Genomic DNA, 21,315 nt, shown 5'->3' on the forward strand with positions numbered 1-21,315 from the left:
ACATTTGTCGAGCAATAGCTCCGGAACTATCAGAGATAACCCCATGAAGTGTATTATCGTTGGAAAGCTCTTTAAATTATCTATTTTTTTCAAAAAAGATTATTGTTCTCCGACTTATAGTTTTCGAGTAAATTGCTGATAAATACAAAAATTGGTGAAATTTTAAAAAATTCATAACTAAAAAACTATTCAGAATTTGGTAATTTTCTCGATGCCAATCGATTCCCCGGATCATTTTGCATAGATACGGATCAAAATAGTTTTACTTTTTAGAATAGTTTAGCCGTAAATGAGATAATAAAAAAAATTAAAAAAAAATTAACACCCCCCCCTTAAAATCGGTCATTTTTTAAAGTGCCTCAAAATCAAATAAAACCGATTCTATCTTATAGATTTTGATGTGCTCTTTCCGATCTAAAAAAGCGTTTTCTCCTAGCTCTTTTAGTTTGGCCGTAATCGGCGTTTGAAAATTGAAAATTTTTTTGTGAGATATCGCCTTAAGTCTTATGCCATTTCGTAGAGCTTTTTATTCCGGTTGTCCTCGATTTTTCCGTTTTTCGATAACTCTAATAGTTTGGCCGTAATTGGCGGTTGAAAATTGAAAAAAAGTGAAAATGGAAACCTTTTTTTGCGTTTTTCTCGGAAACTGTAAGACTTAGAGCAACGAACAAAAAATCATTTGATAGCGCTTAATTTTCTCTATTTTTTGATTAAACCCGGAGCCGCTCCGGGCAACGGTTCCGGCTACAGAGGCGATCAAAGTTTTTCACTAAAAAAATTTATAAAAAAAAAACTAAAAGTCGTAGAGCACTGCGGTTTGTTCCATTGAATTCTACGGCTCGTTTTACATATTATATCAAATTTTCACAAGAATTAAAAATTAAAAATTTTTTGCCTAAAATTAGGTAGCCATTTGTTATAGTGGAAAATTTTATCCAACAAAAAAAATTCATAACTCAAAAACTAAAAGTGGTAGGACAATGGGGTTTGTTCCATTGAATTCAGCGGCTCATTTTGCGTATAATACCAACTTTTCACGAGATTTAAAATTTTGAATTTTTTTGCTTAAAATTTCCAGAGTAATAAATACACTTACCTTCAAGACGGTGAAAAAAAATTTTTTTTAATTCGTTTTAGCATGCTTTTATGGACTTTTAAATGCCTTTACATCCCTCTAGAGTTGTGAAAAGTCCACAAAAAGTCCATATGTTCGATTGTTTGATATTTGATTTTTTCAATTTTTGTCGAGATTTTGGTCGATTTTGTGTACAAGGATCATTTATCAAGCAATAAATCCAGAACTACTAGAGATAACCTTATAAAGTTTATTATCGTTGGAAAGCTCTTTAAATTATCTATCTTTTTCAAAAAAGACCATTATTCTCCAACTTATAGTTTTCTAGCAAATTGCTGATAAATGCAAAAATTGGTGAAATTTTAAAAAATTCATAACTAAAAAACTATTCGGAATTTGGTAATTTTCTCGATGCCAATCGATTCCCCGGATCATTTTGCATAGATATGGATCAAAATAGTTTCACTTTTTAGAATAGTTTAGCCGTAATTGAGCAAATAAAAAAGTTAAAGGTCACAGTTTTATCGTAATAGAGAAATTAAAACAAAGACTAAACTTGTAATTTACCTTGTTAAATTTTACGATTATTTAAGCAACGATACCAATCTTAAAATCCCCTTAACCACTTTGAATTATATCACGTTTCTTGTGTGTCAGAAAAAAATGGGAAAAACTGCAATAATTTAAGACGAATTCGGCAATAAAACGAATGGAGATATTCGTCCAATATGTCGCTTATTTAATGGCCACTTGTGCGCATTCGATTTGGCCGAATAATTCATAGTAAAAAAAGGAAAGAAAAAAGCGTGTTCCCGTACCTTTTTGCAATAGTTCAAAATATCCATTTTGTCCTTAAAACACGTGGCTTTGGAGTAGAGATCTGAGAGCCATTCCCCTTGCTCTGTCATATACTTTGGATGATATGCCTCTTGGCCATGGGGGCCCGCATCACAAAGCATTGCTACCTGAGGTTCGAAGTGGGACACAGCCCCGCTGTTTAAGCTACTGTCTTGAAGGCCCTGCAAAAAACAAACACAAAAGTTCACAAAAGCTGCTCACGCCCAAGCTAAATTACACTACGGTTAATTAAAGGCTCCGTTCACAACTTTTACCCAAAACTCATCAACAGAGACCGGATTTTGTAAAATGAAAGCAAATAATTTTTCAAGGATTCTGATCTGCTTTCATTTTTTATAAAGGAGTTTTTTAAGCTAGGTACAATATTTGTAAAAATCGAACAAATTTATTTCGAAATTGCGTGTAAAAAAATGTGGCTTTTTGGCTACTAGTTGGAGAATAAATCGTGTTGTGTGCTAATGGCATTAAATCGATACCGGTTTGCTAATGATCGGCTCGATTTCCTTTTAATGTTGCTTTTACACAAACGATACATCATGAATAATCGTCCCTCGAGGTGATATCCCGGCGCATCCGCCAAAACTAACGAGTCGGTTTAGTTTGAAAAAAGTGTTGTGATGAGTAAATTGTTGGAATTAACATTAACAACAAGTTAGTTGGGTTGTAGGTATTTGGGAGACAATCTCTCGTAATAAGTTGTGTTAGCACGCGAGTGTCGGAAATAGATTAGAAACCAATGTGCATATTAAGTACGGTGCTGCGGTTTCGAGACTTGACTCGGAAATTTCTTGCAGAAAAACGAATAAATCCAGAGGAAATCGAAACAATTTTTAGTAAAATACCCAAGTTTGAATACTTTGATTCTATACACCGTTCACGATTGTTTTAAATTCGGACTGTCTATGAAAATCTGACATTTTATTTGACAGTACTGTGAGTTGTCATAAGAAATTTATTTTGGGTTATAATTGATGACAACCAAGGACTGTTGTCAGTTTGCTTCGTTTTTTAAATAAATAATTAAATACGTTTTATTTGTTATTCTACTCATTATCATTAGGTAAAAAAGTCGGGTCTGTCATTTTTGCATCCTTCAAAGCATCTTTTGATGCACACTTTCTTATCAACAGAAATTATTTTCGACATTTTAAATAAATAAGCAGTAGAACTGACAACACAGCGAATTTTTGACAAGACAATGTCATAAAGACAGTACCTGACAGGACCTGAGGCCAACCTAACAAAAATATATCTACGCCTGCTGAGAATTTAAAACAATCGTAATGTTTTTCGTAAATACAACGCAACTTATTGATTTTTCGAACAATTTAGAAGAATTTTGGTGTTGTTTATTCCTGGGTTTGTAGTTTTTTTTTGATTATTTAACTAAATTCTAAGAAAGAAATTTCTAGAAATCTAACATAACTTCACTGATATAAAAATAATATTTAAATATTGCCAGTATAATCAAGGATTTATAAGAAACTAAAGCAGATCGGACGGTTTATTGTAAAAAAGTACTTAACTTTGAATCTTATCTCACTTTTCTGTGAATTTTAGCTATTTTAGAATATTTATACTTTTAATTTTTTTGACGAATTCTTGTTTTTTGTTATAAATGTTGTTTGTGTTTCGGTGCAATTTTCGAGTAGATTTTCGCCCGAAATAAAAGAAATCGCCTGCAATTACAGTGGCACGAAGGGTGCTAATTTGTAAGATACTTAGTAAAGTTTTCTTGAGACTAAAGAGAAAAGGCCCCCTCTCCGAAAGTGCCGCCAGAAATCAATATCAAAGCCGGTATGACTCATGCCTGACGTTCTGGCTGATGCCAAACCCTCTCTAAACACTGTTCCTTCACGAAATATCCCTTTTTTATCGCAGCTTTTGCCCAAAATAAAGACGCGTTCTTTCACAATAATTACGATTTTGCGAGCCGATTTAGTTCACCGATATTTAGCGATCAAGCTTAAATTGCAACTCGGGGCATAAATAGCTGAAGGGCCCTTGGATTTCCATATATATTTCATGTCAAAAGCAGAACAAGCGCCGCTATTTATCCCCGATATTAGCATAGGAATCTGTTGGCGCTTTTTAGCATCAACTAGCCCAAATTGTTATCAATCATTGCGAGTTGGTTTTTTATTAAATTTCAACTGGGGCATGAACTGGGAGCTTTCAAAGCTAAATTTCAACTGTCTAGACCAACTTTAACAGAAAAATTAAAAGCACTGTTTTTTACGCGATTTAATTTTTAAATAAAACTATCAGTCGTAGGTAAAAAACAAAGACAGATTTGGAATCCTCAGATAATTTTACGTAAGGAAAGTCGAGAACAATGTTGTTTAGACTTCTCCCTTTTCCGAAAAAAATTAATACAACTGTATGGCTTTTGACAAATTAAATTTCAATCATAGCCAAACTTTGGCTCATATCTTAAAAACTATCCCTCGTACAAGAAAAACCAAAACAGATTCGGAATCCTCGAACAATTTTGCATAAGAAAAGCTGAATTTCAATTGTCTAGACTTCCTCACTTCCAGAAAAAAAAATAGAAACACTCGAATTAATGGTGTCTGAGGCACCAAATTTTCACCGATATTTTTTCTTTATTAAATTTAAGCTGGGGCAAGTGAGCCAGTTGATGGAGTGTGGAGTGATAGAGGGTGTAAAGACTACAAATTGCTCGAAAACAATGACAGCGATGGTAGTTAGAACGAGGCAAATGACAGGATTAAATATAAGAATCCGGCTTGTCAGAGCGTTCGCTTCTTCCTTCGAACCGGAATATTTCACGAGCTTTATGAAGATGATGTTCATTTGTAAAGAGAAATGTCGGCACAAATTCCAAAAGAAAAAAAAACGAGCGAACCGAATTCAAATCAATTATTTCGGTTTAAATTAATTTTTGGAATTTTTGTCGTGACACTGATTGGACTCAAGACCCAACTCAAGTCACAAGCGACAAATTGGAGTCAAGTCTTGTTCAATTCTTTCCGAATTAAATTTACAAAACTAGAACCTTTCGATACGATTTAACTTTCTGTATCGTCCTATTCCTGGTCTTAATTAAATAGCGCCTTTCCCTGTGTTTGCCGACTTAAAATTCCGACTTCAGAGGGCTATCCAGACTCAATTTCCGTCTGTATTTACAATTCAGTCGACCCTTGAAGATATTTCGGTGTAAATGTGACCGTAGTTATGTTACAATGCACAAAAAAATCAACCACATTGTGAATATTAGAGCTGGGCTCTTGCATTGATTCGAGCGAAATTTTTATTCCGAGCGTTATTGTGGCCTATAAATCGAACGCTGCAGAGCATAAATTATTAACCTTTATCCACCCTTTATCCGCGCTTTGTTTTGAAGAATAAAATTCACAAAAACCCCGAATAAATTATCCACTGATAATACACAAATTTTCTTATAAACGAATTAACTGACTTTTAAATTAAGCTGGTAACGTTTATCCAACTTAAAAGCATTTTCAACAAAAATTGGATTAAGCGAATTATTGTTCCTGAAAATACTATCACAGCTCTAATACTTAGCGTAATTATCTTGAATTGTGTCAATTTTTCTTAATAAATCTTGTAGGTTTGTTTATAATATTTGTGGCAAAATAATCAATTATCATTGACCCAGTTTTTCTAATTTCATACTCGATAAAACATTGTGACCAAATTTTCAAATAATGTCACAAACTTTGATTGATATTTTAAGAACTATCAGTCGTAGAGAAAAAATATAAAGAGATTCAGAATCCCTGAATAATTCTGCATAGGTAAAGCTAAAAATAGAGCTGTTTAAACTTCTCCCTCTCCAAAAAATACAAGTATTTGAAAAACAAAATTCTTGTCAATGCCTCAAACTTTAACTCATATCTTGAAAGCTAAAGCTCGTAGACAAAAAATAAAAACACGTTCAAAAACCTTGAATACTTTTCCACACGAAAAACTAAATTTCAATTGTCTAGAAACTATAACAAAAAATTAGAAGCAAGGAATCTGAACGTATTTTCAGATATCAGTCAAATTGTGTCAACTTTATACACAATCTTGTAATCCCTTCTATGTTGGTGGAAAAATGAATTTTCGCATAAAAATGCTTGCCGAAAAGTTTGTAGCTTAATTGTGAGCGTTTGAGTTTCACTGTTATCTCAAAAACTATCGGTTGTAGGTTGAGAACAAAAACATTTCCAAAATCCCCACAAAATTTTGCATGTTAAAAGCTAATTTCAGTCACCATCTAGACTGCCTAACAATAACAAAAAAAATAAAAGTACCTCTTCGGTACTAATCGGTAACTAATCGGCCTGCGGCACCAAATTTTCACCGATGTCTCAGAAACTATCAGTTGTAGATAAGAAACAAAGACAGCTTTGGAATCCTCGGATAATTTTGCGTAAGAAAAGTTAAAAATCTAGTTGTTTGGACTTCTCCATTTGCTAAAAAAAAGAAATGTTTGGTTTTTGACAAATGAAATTTTAACCAATGTTGCAAAATTTGATTGATAACTTAAAAACTATGGCTCGTAGAAGAAAAATAAAAACAGATTCAGAATCCTTGAACAATTTTGCATAATGAAAGCTCAAATTAAATTGTCTAAACTGTCAAACTGTGTCAAAAAAAACATTTCTATTTTATTCCAATCTGTGTCTTTAGGCACCAAATTTTCACCGATATCTCAAAAACTATCGGTCGTATCAACGAAACAAAGACAGATCTGAAATCCTCGCATAATTTTGCATAAGAGTGGTTAAAAATTATTGAGTTCTTTAAACTTTTCAATTTTCAAAAAAAATGTATTGTTTGGATTTTGACAAACCAATGTCTTAAACATTGACTCATATCTTAAAAACTATTACTTCTAGAAAAAAAATAAAAATAGATTCAGAAACCTTGAATACTTTTCCACACGAAAAACTAAATTTCAATTGTCTAGAAACCATAACAAAAAAATTAGAAGACAGGAATCTGAACGTGTTTTCAGATATCAGTCAAATTTTTAACAACTTTATACACAGTCTTGTAATCCCTTCTATGTTGGTGGAAAAATGAATTTTCGCATAAAAATGCTTGCCGAAAAGTTTGTAGCTTAATTGTGAGCGTTTGAGTTGTGAAAAATCGCGTCGTTATTTTATTAGATAAAGAAAAGCCAGCAAACGTGTGTGGTCCTACAGGGACGTATTTTTCATTTCTTTGCTTGTTTACATTTCAGCGGCGAATTTCTCGCATCTATCACGTCGTGAAAAATATAAATTCAAACTTTGGCAAGATGGAAGCGGCTGATGCAACTAACATGTTCCTGCTGACACCAATCGACTCAAACATTTTCCACTGAAAAATTCCCTCTGCAATTTGCAAAGTAATTCCATCGGAAATAATAGCAACATTTGCAATTCACTCGCAGGATTGTTAATTTTTACGAGAGCTGATGAAAAAAACAAGTGTAATATCACACTCCTAGAACCGTTATCACAAAGAAAACATTGCCTCGATCTCTCCGTGTGAGATTTTCAGTTTGTTCAAACAAAAATGTTGGGAGAAATATTTCTCGACACCTTCGTTATGAACAACTGCAGTCCACCTACGATGTCTCACAGACATGCAAACTGACCCTCGCCAGGTAAACGACCTGATTCTAGCATAATAAGCTTCCGGCTTCTAACCGGCTTGAAATTGTGACCTAATCAGAGATAATCCCAAACAATGGAAAAAATTACTCCACATAGACACATTTTCGGGTCACACATGGGAGTTGTTAGGGCAAACTCCAACCAAATCACTTCTTTATGACTTTAACATTAAACCCTTGAATTACTTTAAAAAAATTTCAAGCTTAGTGGGTCATAAAGTTGGCTTTATTAAGGTAGAATAATGAGTAGGTGGTGCACCCACGTTGTGACACAAAGGACAAGACCTGCTCCATTAACCATCTGTCTCGTTGTCAATAACCCACGCGTTTTTCTTACTTCCAAATGAAGCAATAACTGAAATGTAATTGCACGAAGAAATGGTTCAATAATCTGGCTCTAGGGCATTGCGTGTCGCATTACAATGAAACCTACTTGAGCTTGGCACTGTCCAAAGAAAATCTTATCCGGGGATATACCTACTTTTTCACCCCTGTTTTCATATCGATTTCGGTGACTAATAAGGGAAACATCGTGCGGTGGCTTTATAATCTCTTTCTTTTACCAATTATTTATTACATATTTTTTCAACAGAATGAAGCCTCAAAAGGATCAAATTTTCATTCTAAGTCTTTATTTTTTTTCTGAAGTTGACAGTTTTTGAAACACATTAATTAGAATAAGTAGTGATTTGTGCTTTTAGATTTTTTAAATTTTGGTTCATATTTTAAAAACCATAGCTTGTAGAGAAAAAATAAAAACATATTCAGAATTCCTGAATAATTTTGCATAAGAAAAGCTGAATTTTAATTGTATAGTGTGCCCAAGTTTAACAAAAAAAATTAGAAGCACTCTTTTACTCGAATTAATCTGTGTCTTGAGACGTCAAATTTTCAGTTATTTAAAAAAATACCGGTTGTAGGTTGAAAACAAAAACATTTCCAAAATCCTCAGAAAATTTTGCGTACAAAAAGCTAATTTCAGTCATCTAGACTGCCAAACAATAACAAAAAAAAATTAAAATACCTCTTCATTTACTCTAACTAATCGGCCTGAGGCACCAAATTTTTACCGATATCTCAAAAACTATCGTTCGTAGATAAGAAACAAAGACAGATTTAGAATCCTCAGATAATTTTACGTAAGGAGAGTCAAGAACAATGTTGTTTAGATTTCTCCCTTTTCCGAAAAAAATTAATACAACTGTATGGCTTTTGACAAATTAAATTTCAATCAGTGTCTCAAATTTTGGCTCGTATCTTAAAAACTATAACTCGTAGAGGAAAAATAAAAACATATTCAGAATCCCTGAATAATTTTGCATAAGAAAAGCTGAATTTTAATTGTATAGTGTGCCCAAGTTTAACAAAAAAAAATTAGAAGCACTCTTTTACTCGAATTAATCTGTGTCTTGAGACGTCAAATTTTCACTGTAATTTAAAAAAATACCGGTTGTACGTTGAAAACAAAAACATTTCCAAAATCCTCAGAAAATTTTGCCTATTAAAAGCTAATTTCAGCCATCTAGACTGCCTAACAATAACAAAAAAAATTAAAATACCTCTTCATTTACTCTAACTAATCGGCCTGAGGCACCAAATTTTCACCGATATCTCAAAAACTATCGGTCGTAGATAAGAAACAAAGACAGATTTAGAATCCTCAGATAATTTTACGTAAAGAAAGTCAAGAACAATGTTGTTTAGATTTCTCCCTTTTCCGAAAAAAATTAATACAACTGTATGGCTTTTGACAAATTAAATTTCAATCAGTGTCTCAAATTTTGGCTCGTATCTTAAAAACTATAGCTCGTAGAGGAAAAATAAAAACATATTCAGAATCCTTGAATAATTTTGCATAAGAAAAGCTGAATTTTAATTGTATAATGTGCCCAAGTTTAACAAAAAAAATTAAAAGCACTCTTTTACTCGAATTAATCTGTGTCTTGAGACGTCAAATTTTCACAGTTATTTAAAAAAATACCGGTTGTAGGTTGAAAACAAAAACATTTCCAAAATCCTCAGAAAATTTTGCGTACAAAAAGCTAATTTCAGTCATCTAGACTGCCAAACAATAACAAAAAAAATTAAAATACCTCTTCATTTACTCTAACTAATCGGCGTGAGGCACCAAATTTTCACCGATATCTCAAAAACTATCGTTCGTAGATAAGAAACAAAGACAGATTTAGAATCCTCAGATAATTTTACGTATGGAGAGTCAAGAACAATGTTGTTTAGATTTCTCCCTTTTCCGAAAAAAATTGATACAACTGTATGGCTTTTGACAAATTAAATTTCAATCAGTGTCTCAAATTTTGGCTCGTATCTTAAAAACTATAACTCGTAGAGGAAAAATAAAAACATATTCAGAATCCCTGAATAATTTTGCATAAGAAAAGCTGAATTTTAATTGTATAGTGTGCCCAAGTTTAACAAAAAAAATTAGAAGAACTCTTTTACTCGAATTAATCTGTGTCTTGAGACGTCAAATTTTCACAGTAATTTAAAAAAATACCGGTTGTACGTTGAAAACAAAAACATTTCCAAAATCCTCAGAAAATTTTGCCTATTAAAAGCTAATTTCAGCCATCTAGACTGCCTAACAATAACAAAAAAAATTAAAATACCTCTTCATTTACTCTAACTAATCGGCCTGAGGCACCAAATTTTCACCGATATCTCAAAAACTATCGGTCGTAGATAAGAAACAAAGACAGATTTAGAATCCTCAGATAATTTTACGTAAAGAAAGTCAAGAACAATGTTGTTTAGATTTCTCCCTTTTCCGAAAAAAATTAATACAACTGTATGGCTTTTGACAAATTAAATTTCAATCAGTGTCTCAAATTTTGGCTCGTATCTTAAAAACTATAGCTCGTAGAGGAAAAATAAAAACATATTCAGAATCCTTGAATAATTTTGCATAAGAAAAGCTGAATTTTAATTGTATAATGTGCCCAAGTTTAACAAAAAAAATTAAAAGCACTCTTTTACTCGAATTAATCTGTGTCTTGAGACGTCAAATTTTCACAGTTATTTAAAAAAATACCGGTTGTAGGTTGAAAACAAAAACATTTCCAAAATCCTCAGAAAATTTTGCGTACAAAAAGCTAATTTCAGTCATCTAGACTGCCAAACAATAACAAAAAAAATTAAAATACCTCTTCATTTACTCTAACTAATCGGCGTGAGGCACCAAATTTTCACCGATATCTCAAAAACTATCGTTCGTAGATAAGAAACAAAGACAGATTTAGAATCCTCAGATAATTTTACGTATGGAGAGTCAAGAACAATGTTGTTTAGATTTCTCCCTTTTCCGAAAAAAATTGATACAACTGTATGGCTTTTGACAAATTAAATTTCAATCAGTGTCTCAAATTTTGGCTCGTATCTTAAAAACTATAACTCGTAGAGGAAAAATAAAAACATATTCAGAATCCCTGAATAATTTTGCATAAGAAAAGCTGAATTTTAATTGTATAGTGTGCCCAAGTTTAACAAAAAAAATTAGAAGAACTCTTTTACTCGAATTAATCTGTGTCTTGAGACGTCAAATTTTCACAGTAATTTAAAAAAATACCGGTTGTAGGTTGAAAACAAAAACATTTCCAAAATCCTCAGAAAATTTTGCGTACAAAAAGCTAATTTCAGTCATCTAGACTGCCTAACAATAACAAAAAAAATTAAAATACCTCTTCATTTACTCTAACTAATCGGCCTGAGGCACCAAATTTTCACCGATATCTCAAAAACTATCGGTCGTAGGTAAGAAACAAAGACAGATTTAGAATCCTCAGATAATTTTACGTAAGGAAAGTCAAGAACAATGTTGTTTAGATGTCTCCCTTTTCCGAAAAAAATTAATACAACTGTATGACTTTTGACAAATTAAATTTCAATCAGTGTCGCAAATTTTGGCTCGTATCTTAAAAACTATAACTCGTAGAGGAAAAATAAAAACGGAATCCCTGAATAATTTTGCATAAGAAAAGCTGAATTTTAATTGTATAGTGTGCCCAAGTTTAACAAAAAAAATTAGAAGCACTCTTTTACTCGAATTGATCTGTGTCTTGAGACGTCAAATTTTCACTGTTATTTCAAAAACTATCGGTTGTAGGTTGAAAACAAAAACATTTCCAAAATACTCAGAAAATTTTGCGTATAAAAAGCTAATTTCAGTCATCTAGACTGCGTAACAATAACAAAAAAAAATTAAAATACCTCTTCATTTAATCTAGCTAATCAGTCTTGAGGCACCAAATTTTCACTGATATCTCAAAAACTATCGGTCGTAGATAAGAAACAAAGACAGATTTAGAATCCTCAGATAATTTTACGTAAGGAAAGTCAAGAACAATGTTGTTTAGATTTCTCCCTTTTCCGAAAAAAATTAATACAACTGTATGGCTTTTGACAAATTAAATTTCAATCAGTGTCGTAAATTTTGGCTCGTATCTTAAAAACTATAGCTCGTAGAGGAAAAATAAAAACATATTCAGAATCCCTGAATAATTTTGCATAAGAAAAACTGAATTTTAATTGTATAGAGTGCCCAAAATTAACAAAAAAAATTAGAAGCACTCTTTTACTCGAATTGATCTGTGTCTTGAGACGTCAAATTTTCACTGTTATTTCAAAAACTATCGGTTGTAGGTTGAAAACAAAAACATTTCCAAAATCCTCAAAAAATTTTACGTATAAAAAGCTAATTTCAGTCATCTAGACTGACAAACAATAACAAAAAAAAATTAAAATACCTCTTCATCTACTCTAGCTAATCAGCCGGAGGCACCAAATTTTCACCGATATCTCAAAAACTATCGGTCGTATATAAGAAACAAAAACAGATTTGGAATCCTCGAACAATTTTACGTAAGAAAAGTTAAAAATCTTGTTGTTTGGACTTCTCCATTTTCTAAAAAAAAAATAAATGTTTAGCTTTTGACAAATGAAATTTTAACCAATGTTGCAAAGTTTGACTGATAATTTAAAAACTATGGCTCGTAGAAAAAAAATAAGAACAGATTCAGAATCCTTAAACAATTTTGCATAATAAAAACTAAAATTAAATTGTCTAAACTGTCAAACTTTGTCAAAAAAAAACATTTCTATTTTATTCCAATCTGTGTCTCTAGGCACCAAATTTTCACCGGTATCTCAAAAACTATCGGTCGTATAAAGGAAACAAAGACAGATCTAGAATCCTCACATAATTTTGCATAAGAATGGGTAAAAATTATTGAGTTCTTTAAACTTTTCACTTTTCAAAAAAAAAAAAATACTGTTTGAATTTTGACAAACCAATGTCTTAAACATTTACTCATATCTTAAAAACTATTACTCCTAGAAAAAAAATAAAATTAGATTCAGAATCCTTGAATAATTTTGCATAATAAAAGCTAAAATTAAATTGTCTAAACTGTCTAACTTTGTCAAAAAAAAACATTTCTAATTTATTCCAATCTGTGTCTTTAGGCACCAAATTTTCACCGATATCTCAAAAACTATCGGCCGTATAAAGGCAACAAAGACAGATCTAGAATCCTCACATAATTTTGGATAAGAATGGTTAAAAATTATTGACTTCTTCAAACTTTTTACATAAAAAAAAATTTCAATTGTTTGGATTTTGACAAACCAATGTCTTAAACTTTGACTCATATCTTTAAAACTATTACTCCTAGAAAAAAAATAAAAAGAGATTCAGAATCCTTGAATAATTTTGCATAATAAAAGCTAAAATTAAATTGTCTAAACTGTCTAACTTTGTCAAAAAAAAACATTTCTATTTTATTCCAATCTGTGTCTCCAGGCACCAAATTTTCACCGGTATCTCAAAAACTATCGGTCGTATAAAGGAAACAAAGACAGAACTAGAATCCTCACATAATTTTGGATAAGAATGGTTAAAAATTATTGACTTCTTCAAACTTTTTACTTAAAAAAAATTTCAATTGTTTGGATTTTGACAAACCAATGTCTTAAACTTTGACTCATATCTTTAAAACTGTTACTCCTAGAAAAAAAATAAAAATATATTCAGAATCCTTGAATAATTTTGCACAAGAAGAAATGAATTTAAATTGTCTAGACTGTCTAACTTTGACAGAAAAAATTAAAAGCACTCCGCTTTGACTCTAGCTAAAAACCTCTTAACTGCTTACAACACAGTTTTTTCACACTTTTGTGTTGGTAATATGACGAAAAACAATTTCCAACGATCGATTTTGGCCAAACTACGTATTAGTTGTTTTTGGTAGAAAATGCAAAATCTCGCAACATTTCTAAACTGGCTTCGAAATTATGTTCATACAAGACTTTGTCTTTTGCCGCGACTCTAAATGTCGTCGTAATTGTAGAAATGAGATCATGATGACAGTCACCGTATTATTTAACTTTTGGGTGTGTCTTTAAGTCTATTCGAGAGATGTGTCAGAACTTCTTGCATTCTCACCTGTATTTAAAGAAACGTTTATTTATAAACACGCCCACCTTGTAACTCGAATTTCGTCGCGAATTTAATTAATTCATATTCAAAATAAATCATCAATATTCCAACAAAGCGATAGAAATGAACACGTGTTTACATTGATATTTCCTTGGATACAATAGTATGTACCAACAATCAATATTGACTCCCTTTGTATAAATACCCAAACATTGGTTTATCCCCAAGAAATTCACACATTTTCTTCAAGTTAGACGTTTCGAGCTGTTTGAAGCCACCTTCAGTTCGTTAAACTGGCTCCAATTCCGGTTAGTGTGCGTAATTGATAAGTGAATAATAATTCACAATTCGTATCGGAACAATACGGTGTATTTCCGTAATGCAAAGCAGTCAGCGTTTCCATTCTGTTAACTTTGCTATCTGGCAATTTCGGAAGGCAATTGTGTTGCAAATAATTTAATACACAATATAATGCGAAAGTTTTAAGCAGTCTTAATTATTTTTCAAACGAATAATTCGAGCAGAAACGTTTTCCAATTGTCGGTGCAACAATGTTTCGGGTCTTGGAGAGAATATAAAGAACATGTTGCCTTTAGTTTAGCAGGCGAATAACACTGATAAATGTAGCCCCAGCAACGGGCATTGAACGTGTTATCGGCCCTAACATAAATCACAACCCTCTCTTTTATTCTTCCATTCTATACCAAGCAATCATTACATACACACACACACATACGTTTATAAATTATAGGCAAATAAAACAATTATTTCGGAGGAAAAAGGAGAATTTTAATTGTAAGTGGCGAGGCACCAGATGCGTTCTATTGACTTTATTGAGAGATTTAAGCTTGCTCTCAATTCCACACAAATATTTGTTCGGTTGCACAATTTGGAGTGAAAAATGTGATAGGTGAACAAAGGAACAGAATGAGGTGACAACAATAACATTTTTTGGATGTTTCATAAAAATCCTTTCGAAACTATTTCGTGAAGGAATAGTTTCCCAAACATTTTTTTACTATTTTAATTAAAACCCCCTTCAGTTTTCTTTGGAATTTCGTCAATTTTGGTGGAAATTGGGTGAATTTGCCAAAATATAAATACTTTTTTTGAAAAAAGATAAAGGCCTAACAACTCATTTTTTTACTTTTCTTACGCAAAATTTACTGGGGATTCTAAAACTGTTTATTTTTTTTAATGACCAATATTTTTTGAGATATTAGTAAAAATGCAGTCTCTAAGCAATTGAAATTTAGCTCTTGCTATGCAAAATTAATTAAGGATTCTGAATCTATTCTTATTTTTCATCTACAAGTCATAGTTTTTAAGGTATCAGTCAAACTTTGAGACATTGATTGAAATTCAATTTTCCAAAATCCAAAGAATTTTATTAATTTTTTCTTAAAGGGAAGTCCAGACAACTAGATTTTTAACTTTTCTTACGTAAAATTCTCTGAGGATTCCAAATCTGCCTTTGGTTTTTATCTACGACCGATAGTTTTTAAGATACCGTTGAAAATCTTGTACGTCAAGAAAGAAATTAATTCGAGTAAAAAGGACTTTTTTATTATTTTTTGGTAAAGTTAGGCAGTGTAGACAATTAAAATTTAGCTTTTCCTATGTAAAATTATTCAAGGATTCCGAATCTATTTTTATTTTTCATCTACGAGCCATAGTTTTTAAGTTATCAGTCAAACTTTGAGACATTGGTTAAAATTTAGTTTGACAAAATTCAAACACTTAATTTTTCTTTTTGAAAAAGAGAGAAGTCCAAACAATTCGATTTTTAACTTTTCTTATGCAAAATCATCTGAGGATTCCAAATCTGTCTTTGTTTTTTACCTACGACAGATAGTTCTTGAGATATCGGTGAAAATTTGGTGCTTCAAGACACAGATTAGTTAAGAGAGACGAAGAATGTTTTTGATATTTTTGTCACTGTTTGGCAGTGTCGCCAATTGACTGCAATTTCTTATGCAGAATTATCAAAGGATTTTGAGTCTGTTTGTATTTTTTCTCTACAAGCTATAGTTTTTAAGATATGAGTCAAAATTTTAAACACTGGTTGAAATTTAATTTGTCAAAAGTTAAACAGTTGTATTATTTTTTTTGGAAAATGGAGAAGTCCCAACAACTAAATTTTTAACTTTTCTTACGTAAAATTATCTGAGGATTCCAAATCTGCCTTTGGTTTTTACCTACGACAGATAGTTTTTAAGATACCGTTGAAAATCTTGTACTTCAAGAAAGAAATTAATTCGAGTAAAAGAGAAGGACTTTTATTATTTTTTTTTTTTGCTAAAGTTAGACAGTGAAGACAATTAAATCTTAGCTTTTCCTATGCAAAAATATTCAAGGATTCCGAATCTATTTTTATTTTTCATCTACGAGCCATGGTTTTCAAGTATCAGTCAAACTTTGAGACATTGGTTAAAATTTAGTTTGACAAAATTCAAACACTTAATTTTTCTTTTTGGAAAAGATAGAAGTCCAAGCAACTCGATTTTAAACTTTTCTTACGCAAAATTATCTGAGGATTCCAAATCTGCCTTTGGTTTTTATCTACGACCGATAGTTTTTGAGATACCGTTGAAATCTTGTACTTCAAGAAAGAAATTAATTCGAGTAAAAGAGAAGGACTTTTATTATTTTTTTTTGCTAAAGTTAGACAGTGAAGACAATTAAAATTTAGCTTTTCCTATGCAAAAATATTCAAGGATTCCGAGCCTATTTTTATTTTTCATCTACGAGCCATAGTTTTTAAGTTATCAGTCAAACTTTGAGACATTGGTTAAAATTTAGTTTGATAAAATTCAAACACTTAATTTTTCTTTTTGAAAAAGAGAGAAGTCCAAACAATTCGATTTTTAACTTGTCTTATGCAAAATTATCTGAGGATTCCAAATCTGTCTTTGTTTTTTACCTACGACAGATACTTCTTGAGATATCGGTGAAAATTTGGTGCTTCAAAGCACAGATTAGTTAAGAGAGACGAAGAATGTTTTTGATACTTTTGTCACTGTTTGGCAGTGTCGCCAATTGAAATTTAGCTTTTCTTATGCAGAATTGTTCAAGGATTTTGAGTCTGTTTGTATTTTTTCTCTACGAGCTATAGTTTTTAAGATATGAGTCAAAATTTGAGACACTGGTTGAAAGGTAATTTGTCAAAAGCTAAACAATTGTATTAATTTTTTTTGCAAAAGGCAGAAGTCCAAACAACTAGATTTTTTACTTTTCTAACGTAAAATTATCTGAGGATTTCAAATCTGTCTTTGTTTCTCACCTACGAGTGATAGTTTTTAAGACATCAGCGAAAATTTGGTGCCTCAAAACAGAGGTTAGTTGCTAGTAAAAAAGAAAAGTTTTTAGTTTTTTCACTAAAGTTAGACGGTCCAGACAATTGAAATTTATCTTTTCCCATGCAGAATTAGTCAAAGATTCTGAATCTGTTCTTATTTTTTGTCTATGAGTCATAGTTTTAAAGATATAAGCCAAAGTTTAAGACATTGGTCGAAATTTAGTTTGTCACTCTTCAAATTTTTTTAGAAAATATAAAAAAAAATCATAGCTCAAAAACTGAAGCTTCGAGGTCAAAACACTTTACGTAGTCAGATTCTCCGGACGATTTTACATAAGAAGTCGTCGATTCCGGGACGTTCCGGGCATCAAAAAACTGTATTATTTCAAGTCAAGTGCTCACAAAAAGTAGTCACAGGTTTCAGAAATAAACACTATTTTTTATTTTATTTAATTTATTTAAAATAAATAAATATTGTTAGAACACGAGCGAGAACTGAAGCACCCATTTAATAACATATTATTTGTTTAGATAAGAAAATTTCTATTTTTTAGGTACAATGTATAATTATTATTATAATAAATTTATTTTTCCCAAAAATAGCACATTTTCTCTTTCTATTACTCTGTGGAAACCTCGAAAGTCCTTTTAATTAATTTGAGCCAAATCACAAATTTTCCACTGTGGGAACCCTCAAATAAATCTCCAGACCCTCGTTCAAGACGGTTAATTTTTCCCCGGATTTTCACGCAGTGTATTATGAAAAATAAAACTAAGTTGGCAATACCGCATTGACGTCAAAAAAAAAGATTCGTTTTCGAAAAGGCACTTGGAAAACAATGAACTGCATTGTATGCCTAAATGCCGGAAACACGAATGCAATTTATGGCGAGCGTTTAAATAAGCTAAAAAGCCGTTAATTCAGTCCATTTTGACAGCATTTTGTAAATCACCCGAGACCGTTTTGCACACGCAGAATTCACTGATTGCTCGATGCATTTTTAAGTAGTTCGTTTTAATTAACCGCACTAAACGATTAAAATTGCATTTTTTAACTAGCCAACTAGGTCCATAATTAAACAAAAAAATTGGCACAAGATGACCATACCGGGTGTTCATACAGTACAAATTAGCAAACCCTCGGTTAATTCCTTGTGATGATAATAATCAAGTACACAAACAGCGGGAGAAATGAACTAAAAATCGATGTTATGTACCTCATGTCGAGTTTTGAGTAGGTATAAGGTGTGAAAGTGTGCGAAATGGCCGCCACTTACCGAGACATCGCTAAAAAGTCCATTTGATAGAAATAACACACAAAAAAAAGTCGCTAATGGCAACATTTTTGGTGGATTTCTCACAGAAAGCACACAACACTGAAACGCAACTCCGATGGGTGGTTTCACGACTGACGACAGCTCCACCTACCAGGAAGTGGGTGCGCATGCGCTGGCTTAGTCATCCATTGGGAGATCTCTTATCTCGTCTTAAATGCACAGGTGTGAGAGGGAGGGAGATAGAAGGCTAGAGGTGGGTGTCTAGACTAGACCAAAGGGACCAAGAAAATACAAGGTCTTGGACCATTTGCTTGGTTATAGGGCTTGAAAGGGAATGGTTGGGTTTTTTAAACAATTTATTATTCACCCCGTGCCGGGTTCCAGTTAAAAAAGTCCATTACTGAACCAAATAAATACTTTAACAATAATTTATTACCAACTGACTTTTTTGTCCATAGTGGACAAAAATAACTAAATGGACCAACATTAGAAACTTCTTTAAAATTTTAGTCTTTAATTTTAATCTATAATAACTTATTTTTATTTTATTTTATTGCTTTTTTTTGTTTTTTGAATTCATCTTATGAAATATTCAGAATTGTCACCTGTCAAATTGCAAGGCTACTACGATTTTTTGAAAATTATTATCAAAACGAAATTTTAGCTCATTATTTTTATTTTTAATCGAGTAAACTTTCGAAAATACGATAAGGTTGTGCTAATAATTAAAAAAAATGTTCGATTTGTCCACCAAGAACAACAAGATGGCAGTCTGACTGAGTTACCATAATTAAATATTATTGTTTATTTGATAATAAATCGGCTAAAAACTAAATAACCTATTGAAGTTTGACAATTGTTGAGCATTTTGCAAAGCCTACTTGATTAACGATAAAATTACAAAGTAAATTCTTCAATTTTTGTATTTATTTGGAAAACTATGAGATAGGTAAGGACGTGGTGATAAAAGTCACCAAAAATATCGATGTCATTTTCGTTGCCGTTAAGAAAATAGAGTCGTTCCATTTGAAAAACCTAAGTTATAGCCGTTTTTTAAAAACCATTTTGAAAAAATCATACTAGCCTTGAATTTTGACAGTAGACAATTTTGAAAATTCTAGAAGGCTCTTCGAACCTTCGGTTATTGAATGCAAAAAAAATTATTCATATGTCGCTCTAGCTTTAGCTATATTAAAAGTTAAAGATGTGTATACAGATAAGAAAAACATCAGTTAAACAATTATTAATATTTTATTTATTTATTCTCCAACATTTAGTGATTATTTGTGAACTTTTCCAACTTTGTGGGACACCCTGTATAATTCGCGATCGAGTTTTATTTCGCAATCTAATTAGCCTAATGGCATCTCACTATCAAATAACTTTAAAGTGCTTCTTTACATTTTTTGTTCTCTTTATGTCGTTATGTAAAGTTTGCTTCATTACAAGCAGCACTTATTTAATGATTTTTTGATTTTCTAGTTGACCTGTTACCAACGAATCAATCGCCTGGAAATAGACACTTTGATATTTAAATATCAAGCGGAAAGTACGTTATTTTTAATAATAAATTGTTTGATTGTTTTTTGTTTGTCTTATCGAAAAAAACTCAGTATTTACCCTAGAAATTGTAAATTTAATTGAATAAAATAAATGTGCGACATTATTCTATCAACACTTGTGGTTAAAGTGTTATTTTATCTACTCAAAAAAGTAGACAAAAGAGTAGTTTAACGTCTGCTATAGTAAAAAAACTGCGATTCGTGCCTTCGTCTGGTGAGAATGGCATCTGGTAGAGGAATCGCGCTAGGCCATGGACGTCGCGACGCCCGTTTCACTTCGTGATAGTACGAACGACGTTGCCATGCGACGCGACATCGATCCGTCGAATATGACGACATTGCGTCGCTTCCAAAACGCCATTTTGGACGATTCAATGTGACGTCATTGTAATTTTACAATTCACAATTTGCCAAAATTTGCTTAAAATGCGTCCCGAATTGCCGACAAGATTCAAGGTCAAATACACGGCACATACAGGGTGATTCTTTTACGACCTCCATTAAAACCTTCTTATCTTTAAGCCAGAGCTCTAAAATTTTGTGTACAATTCTGGGTTCAACTAAATTATTTTCAAAATGGCTGAGCTTCCGGAAGTACAAGAAATTGGCGCCAATTTTAAATTAAACTCAAAATGGCCGATTTGGATCAAATAAAAAATTTTGAAGTTACAAAAATCAAAAATTTTTTTTTTTGAAAAAGTTGCTTAAACACCTTGCAATGTTTTATTCGTGTTTATATTTTACCAAGCGTTAAATACGTGAGTAAATGCATTTCCGTCTGAATTCGCAGTGATAATAATCGTGGAATTGGCGTGAATTCATCATTACGTCCAATATTCTTAGCCAGACATTCCGGAGTAGATTTGCTACTCAAAGTTCGGGAATAGAAATCTCATTAATGTGAGTCCTGATGGATAGGTCTCTAGGTTTGGCATAATTCATATCTCGGCACATTCCACTCCAAATTGGGAATTTGCTTGCGTAATTGCTGTGTGTGTGAGTGAGTGAAAAAAATCAATACAATAATTGACGATTTCATTTCACTGTATTGTAAAATTTCATTCCCCATTTGGAGGCAATTGGGAAAAATTATGAGTAATTCGAATGTGTTAACACCACCAAGCAATGAATTATTTTTTTGTTCGTCAATCGGATACGA

The 21,315-nt window shown here is 31.9% G+C and overlaps 1 protein-coding gene across 1 annotated transcript in view; it reads right to left on the reverse strand.

Moving 5' to 3' along the window:
• LOC135267065 (amyloid-beta-like protein) overlaps positions 1-18,754 on the reverse strand; it is a 30,097-nt gene extending 11,343 nt beyond the window's left edge. The window contains exons 1-2 of the mRNA XM_064358695.1: positions 18,595-18,754; positions 1,894-2,094 (exon numbers count right to left, since the gene is read on the reverse strand). Coding sequence (XP_064214765.1) covers positions 1,894-2,094; positions 18,595-18,660 — 267 coding nt within the window. The 5' untranslated portion in view covers positions 18,661-18,754. The remainder of the gene's footprint in view (positions 1-1,893; positions 2,095-18,594) is intronic.
• Between the last annotated feature and the right edge of the window lie 2,561 nt (positions 18,755-21,315).

This window comes from Tribolium castaneum, chromosome 9 (assembly GCF_031307605.1).
Source record: "Tribolium castaneum strain GA2 chromosome 9, icTriCast1.1, whole genome shotgun sequence".
Lineage (NCBI taxonomy): Eukaryota > Metazoa > Arthropoda > Insecta > Coleoptera > Tenebrionidae > Tribolium > Tribolium castaneum.